General features: G+C 33.2%; 1 protein-coding gene across 3 annotated transcripts in view; it reads left to right on the plus strand.

The window, feature by feature from the left end:
- The window catches only part of LOC107227444 (protein dimmed), a 34,216-nt gene extending 16,229 nt beyond the window's left edge, over window positions 1–17,987 (plus strand). For all 3 annotated transcript variants that reach the window (XM_046741173.1, XM_046741175.1, XM_015668588.2), the window contains exons 2-5: window positions 2,139–2,300; window positions 4,499–4,687; window positions 6,206–6,342; window positions 9,873–17,987. In XM_046741173.1, the coding sequence (XP_046597129.1) occupies window positions 2,169–2,300; window positions 4,499–4,687; window positions 6,206–6,342; window positions 9,873–10,029 (615 nt within the window). In that variant the 5' untranslated portion in view covers window positions 2,139–2,168 and the 3' untranslated portion in view covers window positions 10,030–17,987. The remainder of the gene's footprint in view (window positions 1–2,138; window positions 2,301–4,498; window positions 4,688–6,205; window positions 6,343–9,872) is intronic.
- Window positions 17,988–18,390: the final 403 nt, after the last annotated feature.

Raw genomic sequence — 18,390 nt, forward strand, 5'->3', positions numbered from 1 at the left:
CTATATACGTAATAGGCGTACATAAACGTGAGCAATGTTCAACGAGAGATAAGACGTGATTTTTATTTTTCATCAAATTTCTCCTCTGTAGTTTTGTGTACAAAAATCATCCATGATATGTACCACGATAAGCATTTTATTTATCAACTTTGCAGTCGTCTTGTAAACCGGTGGATATACGTATAAATATATCGATCGATAAAATTACCGCGTTCATACAATATTTATTTTCTTTTGTCTACGTCTTTGGTGATCATCAACGATAATTCAGCGTATCTTTTTACAAATAATTATCAAAATCTCGAGTTCATTTTTTTTTTTTTTTTCTGTACCTGGAATTCAGTGCTCGGAGAAAAATGCGTTCTTGAATTATATAATTCACTTATATTCTAAGTTTCATAGCGACAAATGTTACGAAATGGCTTAATTGAATGAATTTTTTCTAAGAAACTTCAATTCTTACTTCGGGAGGATTTCTTATTTCAGCAAAGGTGTTTGCATTGTGAGAAACAAAAATTATTGAAAGATTACGAAATGACCTTACACAATTTTTTTCCGGATCCATCACGATAAGCGTCAATTGTTTTTTGTTTTTTCGTTTTTTTTATAATCGTCTCAATTCAGGAATGAAATGGAATTTATACTATGTAGTCGCATGATATTTATTCTCTTACAATTAGTACGGTCAAAGGTCCGACATGTGAGATCGAACGTTATTTCATTGGCATGAAAATTTTCGTAGGATAATCCAAATACAGATAACGATACTCTTACATGAAACTGATGAATTCCCAGCGATGAAAAACATCCCCGAGATAATCTCGCTGACAGAAGCGATGTTGAAATAATTACTATTTGTTTTCTCTCTCTCTCTCTCTCTCTCTCTCTCTTTACGTTGCTCAAATTTGCAGAACCAGTACAAAAGCAATCGAGAAACTATTTGTGATAAAATTTATTCGCATCGCAGTCGAATATAAGAGGCAAAAAAATTTAAACGATAGTGCAATCAATTTTCAAATCTATTGAAACTGAAACGACGAATCAAATTTCTTTATACGCACCTTGATTATTTATCTATTTTTGAAACGAAGCTTTTGCAGTCTCAAAATCTCGGTTACATGCGAAATTAGTACAAATTTTTTAAGATTATACATCTGAGGACATTTGCAACCTTGGAACTGATCAGAATAATTCAGCAGTAGATTTGTTTGTTTTTTTTTTTTTTCATTTTATTATGTGCTACGATGTACTTGAATTTCAGTAACCGTATAGGTATACATATAAGCATCATATAATATATACGTATAAATACCTCGCCTCCCGACCCTAGTCAACTGAAAATAAATAATCGCACCGTCTTTAACCGATCGGAATCGCGTTTCAAATGTGTCAATTAAAATGTAAATAAAATGGTCGGCCGTTGACGTGAGCGGAAAGTTTAATATCACCACCCACGAAATTTATTTGTACACAGTTACACGTATCAGTCGCATGTGTGTGAAAGCTGCATATATACCGAGGTGTTTTAAAAGCTGAATAGCTTGTTTTAAGTCAAAAGAAAGACTCTATGAAAAGATGAGCGTTCTACGTTGTGTGGAAGATCATTAGATTTTTCACTTTTTTCCATATTTTTTTTTTTTTTTTTTTTTTGAATTTGAAGAAACACGTCGTCGTAGCACTTTAATTATTATTTCTTTCCTGACATTCACGTTCAATCCAAATATCACGATTTATAACACAACGATATATCAACCGGGAATCTTATTTTTCTAAATGAAAAGTTTATATTCAATTATAACGATCTCACGAGATTTAATTAATAATGCAAAAAGTTGTCAGAAACACTTGTCAAACAACAACTGAAGACTTGATATTACACGTGTCGGTCTTCTTCGTAACTTAAATTGATATTATCATTTATGTAGTCTGTGAAAAAAAAAATTTATATAAGTGAAAAATCATACAAAAGTGATAAAAATTAATACCGAATTGTATAATAATGTATAAAATAATAAATATAGGTATAGTTTTTATAATAAACCTTTGGCCGTAATTATTCTAGTCTGTAATATTTACTTATCTGTGTATCTACGTATCTATTTGTTTATTTATTTGTATTTCTGTCTCCCTTGTTTCAGGGTAGCTAGGCCGTAGCTATTGTCCGAAGAATGCGCAGCCTGGAAAGGTTATCGGGCAGTGACCAGGACTGCGCTGATCAGGAGATGTACATCGACCTGGATGACGCCTCCGTTGATTCCCTGACCGGGAAACGAAGCCGGCATGACGTCGGCGGCGCGGAGGTAGATACCGAATCTCTTTTTCGAGTAACATTCCCGCGTTTGAATTTTATTCGAAATTTCGGAAAATAGAGAGAGAGAAAACCGTACGAGAAAAATATTTCCAACACCGAGATAAATTTTTAGTTCCGGTTACCGCTCACGTCCTTGACTATTTTCATTTTTTACCACAGTCGAAAAATATAGTTCTGGGTAGAAAGTGAAAATTAGTTTTACAGCCGTTACCGGAAAGTCTGGTATCCGTTGCTATTCTTTCTCATTACGATCACTGTTGCTATATTTTCTTGCAAGAATAAATTGACGTTAAAGCCTTGTTTAACTAAAAAAGTAGAGTAAACCTTGCAAACTGATTTTGAGTTGCAATTAGCAAAAAAGGATCGACGATAGCGCAAAATGGTTAGGCGTGCCTCGTTTTTCGTAATCCCAACAATATTGAAACAGTTTTTTTAACGATACCAGTTTAACTGTATTTTTCTAGTTACCGTAACAAATGAAATTTTTTCTTATTGAATAGTATTATTTGTAGCCAGGTTTTTCATCCGGCTCAAATATTTTTGGATTGATTTCGTAAAAAAATATGAAAAAATTGTGAATTTGCTTTCGGAAGTAGTAAAATTCGAAATTTCAACCCCGCCTCGATATCTCGAACCTTGTGTTGTTCGAATTCGCACAATTCATTTTTATCGCAGCACAAAAATGTTGTTTCATTCGAATTTCTCCGTTATTAACACAAATAACACAGCTGCCGAAGGTTTTTCGAACACCGTTTTTCTCCTTCCCCACTTCTGACTCATTGTCGGACTTCGACGAGCCCGTTCATCCTCAATCTGATAAAACATTTCCATTGTCGTACTTTCGACTTACATTTTGGGCCGCGTTAATACGCATCGGAAATTTGGCTCGTCCTGAAATTGGATGCCGTTAATCGACAAGTGAGGCTCCTCTGCGGGATTCCACTTAAATCTACAGGTGCCTGGCGCCTCGCTGATCCGTCTGCGCAAAACCAACGATAATATCGGTCATTGTACTCCTTGCATTCGGCATTTCGCCGAACACTAATTTCCGATCAATCGGGTTACCTGTAACGGCGTAATTATAATTTTATGCGAATTGAGGTCAGTATTTATTCGATGATTCGATTTCGTGCCTAAATTTTTAGTTTTTCTTGGTATCACTTTGAGGAGAAAGATGTCAGATTTTTCATCAAACTTTTTCGTTTTAAGGTATTCTTACAGTAGCAATTTATTATATTTCACTTAAAAAGCGATCAAAAATTAATTACATTTACGACCCTTGTTTCATCTCACCTTGTACGATTTTTATTAATCTTATACTTTCCTCGTTGATGTAGCCGGTTTAAATTGCAATTTTATAACGCCTGTTGTATGATTTAATGGTGAAATTATAGACAGATATTAATAATTATACTAAGCGAATTTGACGATTGCATGCGATTGATCGAAAACGCTAAGAGCAGTATAACGAATCTGTTAAATAATAATGATAATTCACGATTCGAAACGCGTACTTAAGTATGCTATTATAAGAAAAAATATGCTTTACGTATATATAATAATAAATATGTATATATATTTATATTTCATTGCTTATCGACGCGTAATTTTGTTTTTCCTGAGGCAAAACTTTACTGATGTTTAAAAATTGGGATATCAAACAATGTGGTACCTTGGAAAAAAAAGGGGGGGAGAAGGGAATTTTTATTTCACACCTTGCGTTACAAGCGAATAATATTCTTGTTAATTTACAGCTACATATTAATGTAGAAATAACAATTTTTCAAGGTGAATTGCAAACCAGCTGTGAAGATAAAGCGTGTATAAAATTTGCGCGTGTGTTCCTGCGTTTAGTAAAATTCGCGACATTGAAAGCTGTTGCGCGACGATATTTAGCACCGCTATAAAATTACCGTGATAAAATTATTAAGCACGATTTCCGATACCGTTTTCAATCCGTACGTCGAAATAGGCGGCCGGAATCGCTTCGCAAACAAATCGAACGAACCGTAAAGATCAACAATATATATATATATATATATATACGTTTCGACGTACGAACGACCGGCTGAGCAAATTTTCATCGCTCTCTTTCTCGCTCTTTCAATCCACGCGGAAATCGTCTAAACCTGCAACATCGGCGAATACTTAATTGAATTTTTGTCCGTTTTGTTCTTGGCCAAAAAGGCGGGCGAGGAAAGCGACAGCAGTGGGAGCGAAAGGAGCCCGAAACAGGCGAAAAGACGGAATCGAGGGGCGCCGCCGACGACGAGGAGACGCAAAAGCGGAATTTCGGCAAGAGAACGGAATCTCCGGAGGCTCGAGAGCAACGAGAGGGAAAGAATGAGGATGCACTCGCTCAACGACGCCTTCGAGGTGAATTATAATATTTCACGATTAGCGTGCAATTTCTCGACTGCGGTAATGCAATTGCGAAAGGACGGTCCAAAATCGTACCTATTTTTAGGAGTTTTTTTGTTTTTTTTTTTTCTTATTCTGTCAAGAAAATGAAAGTACTTGGAATGATTCGCGTTTGAGGGACTTATTATTCATAGTTTCAGGAACATTTTACAATTTCTTTCATTGAAATTAATAACAAAATGGCGGCATGGCGCATATAAGTAGCGAACGACTCCGAACTAGAGGGCTTTTTGCGGTGGCGCAACTCCTGACATCGTTGTCAAATTTGTAACAGATATAAAAGTTGTTTCGACTTAAAAATACGTTCTCGGGTTAAGGCTCGTACCCTAAATTAAAAAAAAAAAATTTGTTTCACGTATATACCATTATGAACTAAAAATTTTATATTCTGACCAAAAAATTGTTTACAAAATTCGGGTTAAAAAAATTTTTGGATCGATATTCTAAAATTTAGCTATATGAGCTGTGATTAATAAACAGATTTTGAAGATTGTAACAAAATTTCAAGTCCGTCGGATGAAAATTGACCGAGAAATCTGCGCCACCGGTTTGAAAACGTGGTCGTTCGCTACTTATATGCGCCATGCTGCCATTTTGTTATTAAATTCAATGAAAAAGTTCTCAAATAATTTTGAAACTACGAATAATGAAGCCTTGAAACTTGAATTGCTCTAAGTGATGTCAGTTCTTCAGATAAAAAAAAAAAAAATCCTAAAAATAGGTATGATTTTAGACCCCTTAAAAGATCATCCTAGTGTAACGTGTCGAAGAATAGCTGATTATCTCGATTTTTTTTTCAATGGTTAAAAGACGCTTATCAATCTGATTTCTTTACGTCAAATCAAAGCACTCGTAACTCGAAGAGAAAATACATTTATAAACTTTTTTTCTTTTATTATAATACTCGAATTTATACCGATAAAAGCTTAGATATCTAATTTTCATTTCAAATCGCTTTTGAATTTCCTAAAGTCTGTTGGATTTGTTCGATTTTGATGTACGTTTGGGTCGTTTTACCCAGAATACCATTTGTCATAACCAGTGAAACCAGTTAAAACAGGTTTCCCTTTTTTTAAGCAGTCCATTCAATGTTGCCATTTATCGATTGTCGAAATATGTTGTAAAATGGAATATCAACGATGCCAGCATGATAAATGAAAATATAAATAAATAAATAGTGTTTCAGTGATACTGTAGAAAATAATCTTCTAAATAAAGTAAGCATTCGTAAAAATAAAGTCGAACGAATTTAACTGGTTTTGAATAATTTTCAAATGATTTGAAACAAAGTATCGACGCATAAGTTTTTCTTTATAATTCCGGTAGTCTTCTATTTTTGTGCACGATCGATGCACAACTCACGACCATTTTTCAACAAGAATAATAACAAACATTAATTTTCGGCAAACCAAATTTTTCACTTTTATGGAAATTGCTTTTCGTCATCGTAATTTTCATTCCCTTTATCCTCAGCAACTCAGGGAAGTCATACCACACGTGAAAATGGAAAGGAAACTGAGCAAAATCGAAACACTGACGTTAGCCAAAAATTACATCATGGCCCTGACGAACGTCATATGCGAAATGCGAGGGGAGGAACAGCCTTACACGTAAGCATCTTGTCCGTCTTTTTTCAAAGTTAAAATTCATCGTCCAAACTGATCATTTGACATTTTTCCCATTCCTCGTAAATAAAGAGCATAATTTTTGCATCAATATCAACAGAATTAGTCGTTAAATCACGTGAATTGCTTTCTCGACGAAATCCGAAAGTCGCAATAAATTTGAGAATTCCGTAATTCCAAGTTATGCAAAAATCATCGAATACTCGAGATATTCATCGACTGCAGTCAGAAATCGAGTTTTCAATCTGACGAATTCTCTGCAATTTTTTCATTTTTTTATTTCGCTATAAAACCATATCTCAATTCACTTCGGATGAATTAAATTTTTTAACAATCACGTTCTCATATATTATTACAACATTAACACGGCAAGGTGGAAATAATTTTGCTTATCGCTTCTCTCGAGGCGCGTTGCAAATTTTTTACCGTACATTTGAACACAATCTATCTTATGTTGGCAAACATGTGATGCGGGTACAGTTTAGTTTTTTTTTTTTTCTTTTTCTCTCTTTCACTCCCTCTCGCTCTCTCTCTCTCTCTTATCGTTTGCGCGATAAAATTTGCGTCGATAAATAATCGATTCGAGCGACCCTGTAGCACCTGTCACGGATCAAACTGTAGTTAAATTACCGTCAAGGTCCTGACGGGCAGTCAGGTATGTACCTACAATTGCGAGGTCTCGTTATTAGGTACATACATACGTACATTAATACGCAGAAATCAATCGCTAAAGTATATAAAATTTATAACATTGTGTACAGTATTATATTGGTACACATGGATAATCAGCAAGGTGGAAAAAGTGTGGTACACCTTATGATCCGTCTTCCTAAGTAGATAAATATACGTGACGAACATGTGTGATCCTGATACAATCGATATCCTTCGACGGTATTTGTCGACGTTTATTGATTCGAATAAAAAAATTAAAGAATGGAAAAAAAAAAAATTAATTGAAACATCGAGACATCTTTTTACGTTGTTTAAACAGAAATGATGATTAAAGGATGCTTATTAATTATTAAATAAATATTTTAAACCGATCCAACAGTTGAGATTTCAAGACCTTGTATTAGTTTTTTTTTTTTTTTTTTTTTTCCCTCAACGTTAGACGAGAAATTTTAAGAATACGATATTCTTTCGATTTACGGCGACTTGTTTTTCGTCGAATTTGACCATTCTATTCGTTGGATCAAGAAGAAAAAAAAAATAAAATCGAAGCAACAAATACAGATACGTAACCGTAAGTCTTGTTTCAATTTTCCGTGCGTAGAAAACTAGTCGATTTTGATTTTCATCACTTGTCGGAAAACCGACGATTAATATACCTTGCCTTGTTCAATTTTTGCAGATCTATAAACGTAACTCGAGCCGAGGCTACTTTCCAGTTTTTTTGGACATGGAATGGCCAAATGGTTTGATTAAAAAAAAAAAGAAACAATTTCAATCCGCAACGTGTCACTGAATGACTATAAATACATCGGTTATTACTATTCGCGCACATGTAGCTACTTATGATTATGCATATACACACCTACACAGGTATATATATTCAACATGCCTGTGTCATTCCCTCGAGGTATATAACATTGAATACATACTGCATCAAATGCAAGATTATACCGCCGTCTCGTCTGGAAAGACCGGTTCCGATTTTATTCCGCCTGGCAATCTTCCAAAGGATCTCAAAAGTCCTTCGTTCACCCGTGATACGATAGAAGTTTCTACAAATACAAAATTAACAGCAAATTGCAGCCGCGTCTTCATATTCTATCTACTTTATGTCGTTCTATTGGTCGTTAAAAACGGAGTATATTAAAGGTTAAAAGTTTTCGCTGACATATATATATATATAACGACCAATAGAACGACCAATAGAACGAATATATATATATATATATAATGTATCATTTTCTTTTTTAATCAGACATATAAAAACTTATTTTCCCAAGAACTTGTAATATTTTTTTCTTCGATTTTGCACTGTTACATATATATATATATATATATATATATATATATATATATATATATATATATATATATATATATATATATATATATATATACATATATATATATATGTTAGTTAGATTTCACGAGACGATGCTCAAATTATTATTATTATTATTATTATCATATCATCATCATCATCCTTATCCTTGAATTAGAGCGTCAAATTGTGTTCCATACGGTACATTTATAATGTACGAGTCGTTAAAACTATTTCGAAGTCTGCGCGCCAATAAATCGCGGTTCAATGTATGAGTTATAGGTACGTATCAGAGTCCAAACCGTGAAAACGGGATCAAGTGCAATCATAATTGAACATATGTCTGTACTGTATGAAAGAGTTTTAGCTCCTTGAATGTGACAACACGAGGTCAATACCGATTTCATTTCAATAACGAATATATTCGTTATCGGCATTATACGATACTCTTGGCGATTACCGGCTATTAACAGGATTTTCAATTAAGTGCAGATGTCCGTTGATTGGGGGGGAAAAAAAAAACTACAACAACAAAACAATTCTCACAGAGTGGAAAGTGTTTCGGAAGTGTACTTTTTTTATGGTTTTTTTTTCCCTAGGTATTTTTTTATTTCCAATACGTCGAGCATTGATTTTTGTTGATCCAAAACGATCGAAGTGCTTTAAAAAAAAATATAAAATAAAATCGTTTCGTCGTAGTTATGACGAATCGATTCAAATGGTCTGACAACAAGAGAACAAAATTTTTGACTACTGCTGCAGAATATTGAAGAAAAAAAGGCACGACAAATGTTGAAATAAAAATTCAGGACCTTCAGAGATACGTTTTTTTCTTTCAATTTACGTTAACGGTAAATTTATGACATTTTTTTTTTTCTTTTGCCATTTTAGTATTCGCTTCGCGATAATTTATGTATCTCAACCGTACATTTGGCATTATTGTAGGTGGTATATGAAACCCCAGGCAGTGATAGGGTTGGTAGTCGGTCACTTTTTTCACTATTAGTAACTTGTCACTTAAAAGAAAAAAATAATCACTTTGGTCACTTTTTGGGTCGTAATTGAGTTTCGTGGATGAAAAATTTTGCTGCACAATTTTCTTTTTTCACGCGTCGTTCACTGGACGCGCTTTTGTTTGTCAAGTATTTCAATAATTTTAGCGAAAAAATCAACTGCGATCGATCACACCGATCATTGTTTTTGTATCGAAATGTTTCGCTCAGAGTTATCGTTCACTTTGTCATTCGTTTGCCAGATATCGCTTAGGCAGTGCTAAATTGTTGCAGTGCGAAAAAAGACGCTAAGAACATAATGAAAAAACCCGTATGCACAGCGACGTAATTGACAACAGCGTTGATTCTGATGATACGGATAACAAAATCGTGCGATATTAAACTCGGACATAATTTTTGACGATATTTTTTTTGATCAGACCAAAAGCGCAACTCTTCTCACATAATTTTGAGACGACTTATATCACGATTGAAAATAAAATTTATTTTTTTTCCTTGTTAATTTCAAGATTCGTGGATGGTGAATGCGGTTCGAACAGCGGCGACAGCACGGGGCAGCTTGAATTGAGCGGTGGTGAACAGCCGGAGGAAGCATCGCCAGAATCGATGCACGAAACCAACAACAACAATTTGCTACACGAGAATTTGGAGCGCCGGATACCATAATTGTCATAATCACGAAACAAATACGCATAACTTCAGACTGAAGACACAATTAAATAAATATCATTCATTCGTGTGTCGGTGTGTCCAACGAGAAACTTTATGAAATTTTTCAACCCCCACCCCCCGCCCCTATGATCGTGGAAGAAGGAGGAAGTCCCTATGGACCACAATAGTAATAATAATAATAATTTTTACGTACCCGTAATTCAACGTCGAATGGCACGTTTAATAAACGTGATTATTGTATTATAATTAATAATCGATAATTAATTAATAAACTATTTCATTTCAAGTCCCTGATCGGCAGACGATAAGAAACAATATTTTTGGGACGGAAGCGCGAAAGTATCATCACATTTAACAACGTTACATATAATATTATTAATAAAAATAATAACAACAACAACAACAACAATAATAACAATGATAATACTACTACTACCACTACCACTACTACTACTAATAATAATAATAATAATAATAATAATAATAATAATAATAATAATAATAATAATATCAAGCATAGTAATGATAACAATAACAATTCTAAGCATATGTGGTGTAATATCTATAATGTTAATAATAATACAATGAACTCAGCAACAAGAAAAATTACTATAAATAATCAGGATACAACTGATATTGTACGGTACTCGATTGTGTTTAAGGTATATACGTGATTATACCTTATATGACACATAATGTCGTGGTGTATTTTTATTTTATTTCTTGGCTTGTTGTGAACTGAAGTAACTGAATATTGCACACGCGTGAAATAATCGTAATATTAATAACACTATTAATTTTTTTATCATATGTGATACGTATGCGTGTATATGATACACAATTACACATATATGTTTAATGCATAATAATAGTGTAACGGGGAGACGAACGTTACTTGCGTAAACACGTACACGGATACGATTTTGAAATTGTTTTTTTTTTTTTTTTTTTAAATCTTTCAATTTTTTTGTTTTCATTTCTAATTCATTTTATTGTTGTTATTTTTAACCTTTTACAAGTTTAATCGTGTTATTCTCATTTCTTATTTGATATTATACGAATGAAAAATGTTATATACCTATAAATTTTATATATATATATATATTTTATAATATAATATATAATATATATATGTGACTTCGGCCACCAGGCATGGTGCAGTTTGAAAGAAGAGGTTTGTTTGTATTTTATTTTATTTTTTTTTTTTCTTTCTGTAATTTTGGTTTCGGAAACGGATGATAAACTGTGATATATATAGAACTTTCCTTCATTTTCACTTTGTTCTATATAAGTTTCGTTGAAGCGAAGGAGACGAAAAAAAGGTTGCTAAAATATTTATAAAAATATTTATAAAATTGACGTCATCTTGGTATTATTCGCTAAGTGTTGAGACGGCTAATTACTACGCGCAATTGAACTATATAATTGAACCACTGTGCAGTGCTATGTAATAGAATACAAAGTGTTGAGAAATGGATAAACGATAAAATAAACTTACTCGATATCAGTGATTTACAAACTCTGTAGTTATTGTGAGATAAAAAAAAAAAGGGGGCTAAAAAAATCAAGCAAAAGACGCTAACAAGAACGAGATGATATGGAAAAATTTTAAACGGTCGAAAAAAAAACCTATTATCCAGACGAAGACAGCGAAAATTACTTGTCGTACACATACAAGGATTGATTGCGGTGTTGAATTGCAGTGCGAAGTTGAAAGTTGCGTTGTAAAAATGTCTGATAAAAATTATACATTTACATGTTAACGACGTTGTTGTTTATTTAAAAAAGACATCGGATAATGCGTATGTAAATATATATATATGTATACATGTATGTATATATGTTATATACTTATCTATATGTAAGATATATTAAGTCAGCCGTCCGTCTAAAAGCTCGCATAAAATATATTATGTGTAAAATTTGGATTTATAGTTAAGTAACGAGCGTGAAAGTAAAACGAGAGAAGATATGAAAAAAAATAGTACAACTGTAGTGAAATATAGAAAAATTGTTGGAGCAAATACAATGTGTACATAATACACGTATGTATAATAAACACATACATACGTAGATACCTAAAAGAGTCCATCATACTGACCAACTTACGACAATTAAATACGCGTGGAATATCAATATTTGTATACAACATTATAGGCATATAAATTGTACATGTGACAGAAAATTTGTTTAACGCGAATTCCATATCACACGTATACGCAGAATGATACGAGTTACCATGTATTATTTTTATACTCATGTATATCAATATGATAGGAAGAAAATTATAACGAAGCAAAGAAAGAAATTGAATCGCTCCACGTTCAACATCTTTACACGACAATATTAAAGGATCGAGTTCTTGAACATTCAAATACATTTTTAAAGAGGCTTTGTATGTACGTGTATACAAAGTGGATAGCTAACGGTCGAATGATCTAACGCGCACGCGTTAAAATTCTAGAGCGCAAGCAGTTGTTTCGTCAGGTTGGCCAACCGTCATAAGTTCAGATGAGGGGTCGCCGCGATGTATGTAGCCTCAAAAATGTTGGTAGACCTGACAAAACAACTGCTTTTGTTTTGAGAATTTTAGCGCATGCGCGTTAGATCATTCGATCGTTGGCTATTCACCCTGTATATACACAAAAAAGTGAATAATAAATGAACGAAAAATGTTTCGGAAAGAACGATGGAAAAGAATAATAAATACCACGAGTTTCGCAAAATCCGACTGGATGATAAAATGTTGTTGCCCGCATTTATATTGCACTTTTGTAAATAAATCTGCACGTGTAGTGAGTTTTAATCGACGATATGAAGAATTGCGATCGGTGCACGAATTGCCTAATATATTTGTGTACTCGATGATTTCTCGGTAATGCTTGGACCAATTATTTGAATCGACTGATTGGTTATTCAATGACCGCAGTATCTGGTGTATTAATTAGCGTTTATTCCTCAGTCGTCTCATCACGATAAATTCGCGTATATATCTGTAGCGTGTATTACTGATTCTAGACGAGCAGATTATACAAAATAGAGAAAATCTATAAGTTAGCTCAATTTTAACTAGCGTGACTTTATTGCCTTGTATAATGATTTTCCTAATCAATTCGTGTGTACGTGTATATAAAACGAAACGACGTAGTCATCTACAAAATTCATGTATAATCGTTTGCGAATAATAATTACTCTTATCGATCGCCTTTCGACAACTATCGAGCATATATTTACAGATTTACAAATAATTCCCCGTGACCGGTTTACTCGCCAATTTTAGTTTTCTTATTTATTTTTCTCGCTTTTTCATATCGCATTATTTATCGCAGTGGTGTTTTCGAAACGCCATGTACTAAGTATTAAATATCAAAAAAAAAAAAAAAAATTATAGCAAAATATATGTACATTTTTTTTTTGTTATCTATTCTTCTTCTTCTTTCTCGTAATCTTCTCGTCGTCGTTGAAAATATTTATGCGAATTGCAGCGAATGAGATATTGTGATTCAGTAAAACATGTAATTGTTTTTCGAATAGTGACTGCTATTTAATACATAAATTAATTATATATAAATATGAAAATAGTCAGAAAAGTTGTTCAACTTTCTTTTCAACATTTCAATTCCTCGTTAGCTTAATTTAAAATCAATGTTGACACAGTTTTCGAAAACTGATCATACACATTATTGCATGTATGAGCGTAAATGTGTGCCTGGGCAGAGTGAATTACTGAAACGACTGCGTCGTCCGTCGTCTGTCAAAATTTATTGCGCACGCGCTAAAATCCGGGAGCAACTGTTTGCCAGGGCGGCCAACTGAATTGAGCATAACCGCCACTGACGACTGTCTTAACTTTTGAGGCTACGTATAAATAACGGTTGGTCACCCTGGGAAACATTTGTTCTCGGATTGCGGCGCGTGCGCATCAAGTTTTTAGCAGACGGCGGATGAAGCAGTCATTATTAGGAAATCACTCCGTATATCGGTAACATTCATTTGTCTTCCATGTGTATATTGTATAATACAATATGCAGATAAGTTTCCCGAGTTCAATGTACTTTAAAACCATTCCGAGTATAAATTCCAAATTCTTATATAAACTACTGTAAGAATATTTGTTGTACAACTGCGAAATATTGATAGATAAAACAATTGAAAACAAAATTTGGCGCATCAGTTTGTTACGCAGAGGTCGGGTGACTTTGCGATTAAAAATGAGGGACACAAACAATTCGATTGAAATGTACGAATTCAGTCGAGCGAATGAAAACAAAATAAGAGAATTGTTTCGTCTGACCTGCGAAATCTGCACTTTTATTTGTAAAGCGACATACGCATTGTGCATGCTTATACATAATATACATATATACATACATATATATATATACACATATAAATATGATACTATTATGTATAATACGATAAGTCGATTTTATAGAAATTTTTGTCAAAAACATGAATCTTGATATGGTTTTGAATGATTTTGAGATAAGAGGAACATGAAAAAGTATAAGAGAGTTCTATTCGGCTTGAAAAGGGATTGTGTGCAATTACGCGAAATATTCTATTTCATTATACATGTAATATATTTTATGCAAACGTCTTTTGCGGATGCGATGCTTCTCGTTTTGTTTGTGCGTGTTTTTTTCTTCGTTTTTTATGGAACTAAATCGACAACATTAAATTAAATTTGTATGACATATAAATATATCCAATTTTAATAAACAATATAAACATGTTATAGATATATATATTTTAAATAAATGAATTTTGTAAGTGACCATATTATACATATAAATATACCTATACGATTAATGTTACATACGCATAATTGTATGCGCTGATAAATAGATAGTTTATCACACGCACACACACACACACACACAATCACACATATTTTTATATAAATATATTTTTTGTTCAATATTATATAAAAACGAAATGATAATATATTTACACACGCTTCTGTTTCAAGAGTGTGCCTCGGCTCAGCATAAGTATTTTTAATCCTCGTTTATACGGTTAGAAGCGAGTATTTAAAGAAAAATAAAAACGAGGTCAAAGTAAAATAGAAACGAAAGGATGAATATAAAAATTCAGAGCCTCTTGATGGCTCATGTTTAGAATTATTCGGGTGAAAAAAATTTCACGCAAATGCAATGTACTTCATATATCCATAAATGCCTAATCCGAAAACCATATTCCTCTTATTATTATAGTTATACATATACATACATAAATAGTAAATACAGTATATATGTATATATTAATAATTACAATCACGCTAGTACAATTCTCTCTCGCGTTTAAATTGAGTAATACATTGTGTATGAAATTTCGGTGCCTGAAAAAAAAAAAAAAGTCGAAATTCAATTTCCTCGTTATTATTCTTTTTCGTTTATTTATTTTTTATAATATCGTATTTTTATTTTCTCATCACGCATAAACTGATTATACGCATGAAAATTTGTTTTACGTAAAACATGCATTTACACCCGTGCAATTCGCAAAGAAAGTAACTTGACAGAATTTTACTAGCGTATCATATTCTTCTTTAGTTACATACATACATGCATTGTAATGTACGTGTACCCGGATAATATTATGCAATGTATATATTATGTATATATATATATATAATATCCATTTTCACGTATATGCATATGCATGCGCGTATATGCAAAGAAAATTATTTGTAAAGAAAACTAAAAAAATCCGAAGACCTTCGCGATCAGCAGACGCGTTATTGTGTTTTCACAATCTTTACTACATACGTTCCATATACTTATTTATCTTACATGCCGCAGTACACGCTAATAAAGACGCCACATTCACATACCATTGAAAATAAAAAAATAAATAAAATAAAAGTAGATGAAAAATAAGGAAAAAATTCACGTAGCGGTATAACGACAAGGAAATGAATAAATATGCTGCTGCCAATTGTGTGTATAATATCGTCGAATAATAATTATTATAATATACCGTACGTCATAACGTAACGCACACACACACACACACACACGCATTTATGTATACATATGTTTATATACAAACACAGATACACTAGCGCGACTGTGTAACAAGAGGGATCTTCGGAAAAGCTCACTGATGGTTGTACATATTTGATAATCTGACATTAATTTAGACATAGATATACATATAATAACTTTATTATTTGAATAAAACAAATCTATAATAATGGTTTACTTAAAACCTTACATATATAGGTGTGTGTATATATATATATACATATATATGGGTGTATCCTCCGTCCATTACGAACAGCTGATCTGTCTCCCAGGGAGTCATGAAATTTTCAAATTGAAACAATATTTAAATTCCTTTCAATCATTCCAACTACCCACATTATACAAATATTTTTTTACATATCTTTATACATATTACTGTACATATACATATATACGTTGATTATTAATATTTTTCATTGATCGTGATGAGAGCATGGAAAACTATCTTGAATTTTTAACACCCGAAATTACAACATAACGTACAATTTGACGGAGAAAAAAAGTAAATTGGTGATCATAAAATCATTCGACTCAACAAGTTGCAGCGAAATTCATTGACCAACTTATTGTTAGTATGGAAGTTCGATTTATCGGACACCTGTTTAATTGATAACTTTGTTGTAATATACGTGTCTTGGAAATCGTCCAACAATGAGATACGGCTTGGCTGATACGATGACATTCAAACGTGATTCTTGAGAACCGATAACATGTTAATCTCAACGAGTGCGATGTGTAAAAAATATAATATATCATATCTGGTCTTCCTCTTTACTGTTATTTATTTATTTTTTATTTTTTTCTAAAGTTATTGATTAACAATTATAACCAACGGCGAAAGTTGTCACCGGAAAAAAGGCTCGTCAAATTGTAATATTTTACGCAGATGTATTGCTCGTTTTAAAATCTATGGAAAAAATCCAAGGCTTATATTAATAGTCGGTAATATTGCAGCCTTTTTAGCACCTCCGAATTACGGTACACTTTCGAATCTGCGACTTTTATGAGAAATTCACGAATACGCGGACTATCAAACCTGCTTAATTGCACCGCTTATATTATATACTTTAACGAGCTTTCGACAGACCTGGAGCATAAATTCATGCGCACAATTTACTTACAAAATCTGTCAGCAGGTAATTGCAAACCATCGAGCCGGAATTTTGCTATAACCACGAGCTATTCCAATCTCGATTGATTGGTGTTGAAAGTGTTGACATTCAAACTTCGATGGTAGTTAAATTCGAATTTATCTGAAATCAAAGTCCTGAAACGACGATACAATCACGAGTATATGACGAGTCATATATACAACGATTTGGCTGTACGCATATATTAACTGTGCAATGTGCAACATTCTTGTTCAGAAATTTCTTGGTTCGGAAGATTCTTTTTTTCACTACGGCGGAATTTAAATTTTTTACGCAGATTTTAGAGACACATGTAAAAATATGACTTTCTGTTATTGCACGAGTATAGTGATGGAAAAAAAAAGTTGTCTTACATAGCAGGGTGATCAATGTTTTAAGCGATATCAAAGATTTTGTTTATTTATTATTTTATATATCTTTTAGAGGAATAGCCGCCGGGCGTTTCTTTAGCACGTATTTATATTTGCTGAAAAGAAAAATGAAACTTGAAAAAACGCGCGGTCGCCGTTACTTAAAACGAATAATAAATGGATATATGTATATGTATAGTCAAGTTCGCTTTATATACGCTAAATTGCATAATTACCTTGAGATGCAAGCGAAATGCACTCTCTTATATATAATAACTGATGAATTGTTAGAAATAAGAAGGATATATGATTTCTCTGTTATATAGAAAACTGTATTCAATACAACATAAACACCTAGCCAATTGTGCTATCGAGCCTTAAAAATATATGAGCTGGCCTCTCAATAGGCCCTGTTTGATGTATTCGTTTGTTATATCTTCGACTTCGTTTTCCTCATACCTCCATGCCATTTCAAACAAGGTATTATCGAAAGCGTTGACTAAAGAACATCAAGACAGATACCACTGGCTAAATTTTGTGACCAGTTTTCGGCGGGCAAGTGGGCCCAGATAGGCCTTGAAGCGTTGGAGGGTTCTGCTCTATCTCTCTACCTAACAAGCTCGCACCGACATTCGTAGCAGCCAAAGTAGAGCCGGTATGAAAGCTTAAGATTGAGTCGGTACAAAGTGAGTACGTAAGCCTACTTGTCAACTGCATCATAGAAATGTCGAGTAGCTCAATCATACCCGTGAGAAGGAGCATAACCGCGTCCACCGCCAACGATCCCCAACTACGTCCGAGCACCTCCAACCCCTGTCAAACACC

This window comes from Neodiprion lecontei, chromosome 5, assembly GCF_021901455.1.
Source record: "Neodiprion lecontei isolate iyNeoLeco1 chromosome 5, iyNeoLeco1.1, whole genome shotgun sequence".
Taxonomy (NCBI): Eukaryota; Metazoa; Arthropoda; class Insecta; order Hymenoptera; family Diprionidae; genus Neodiprion; species Neodiprion lecontei.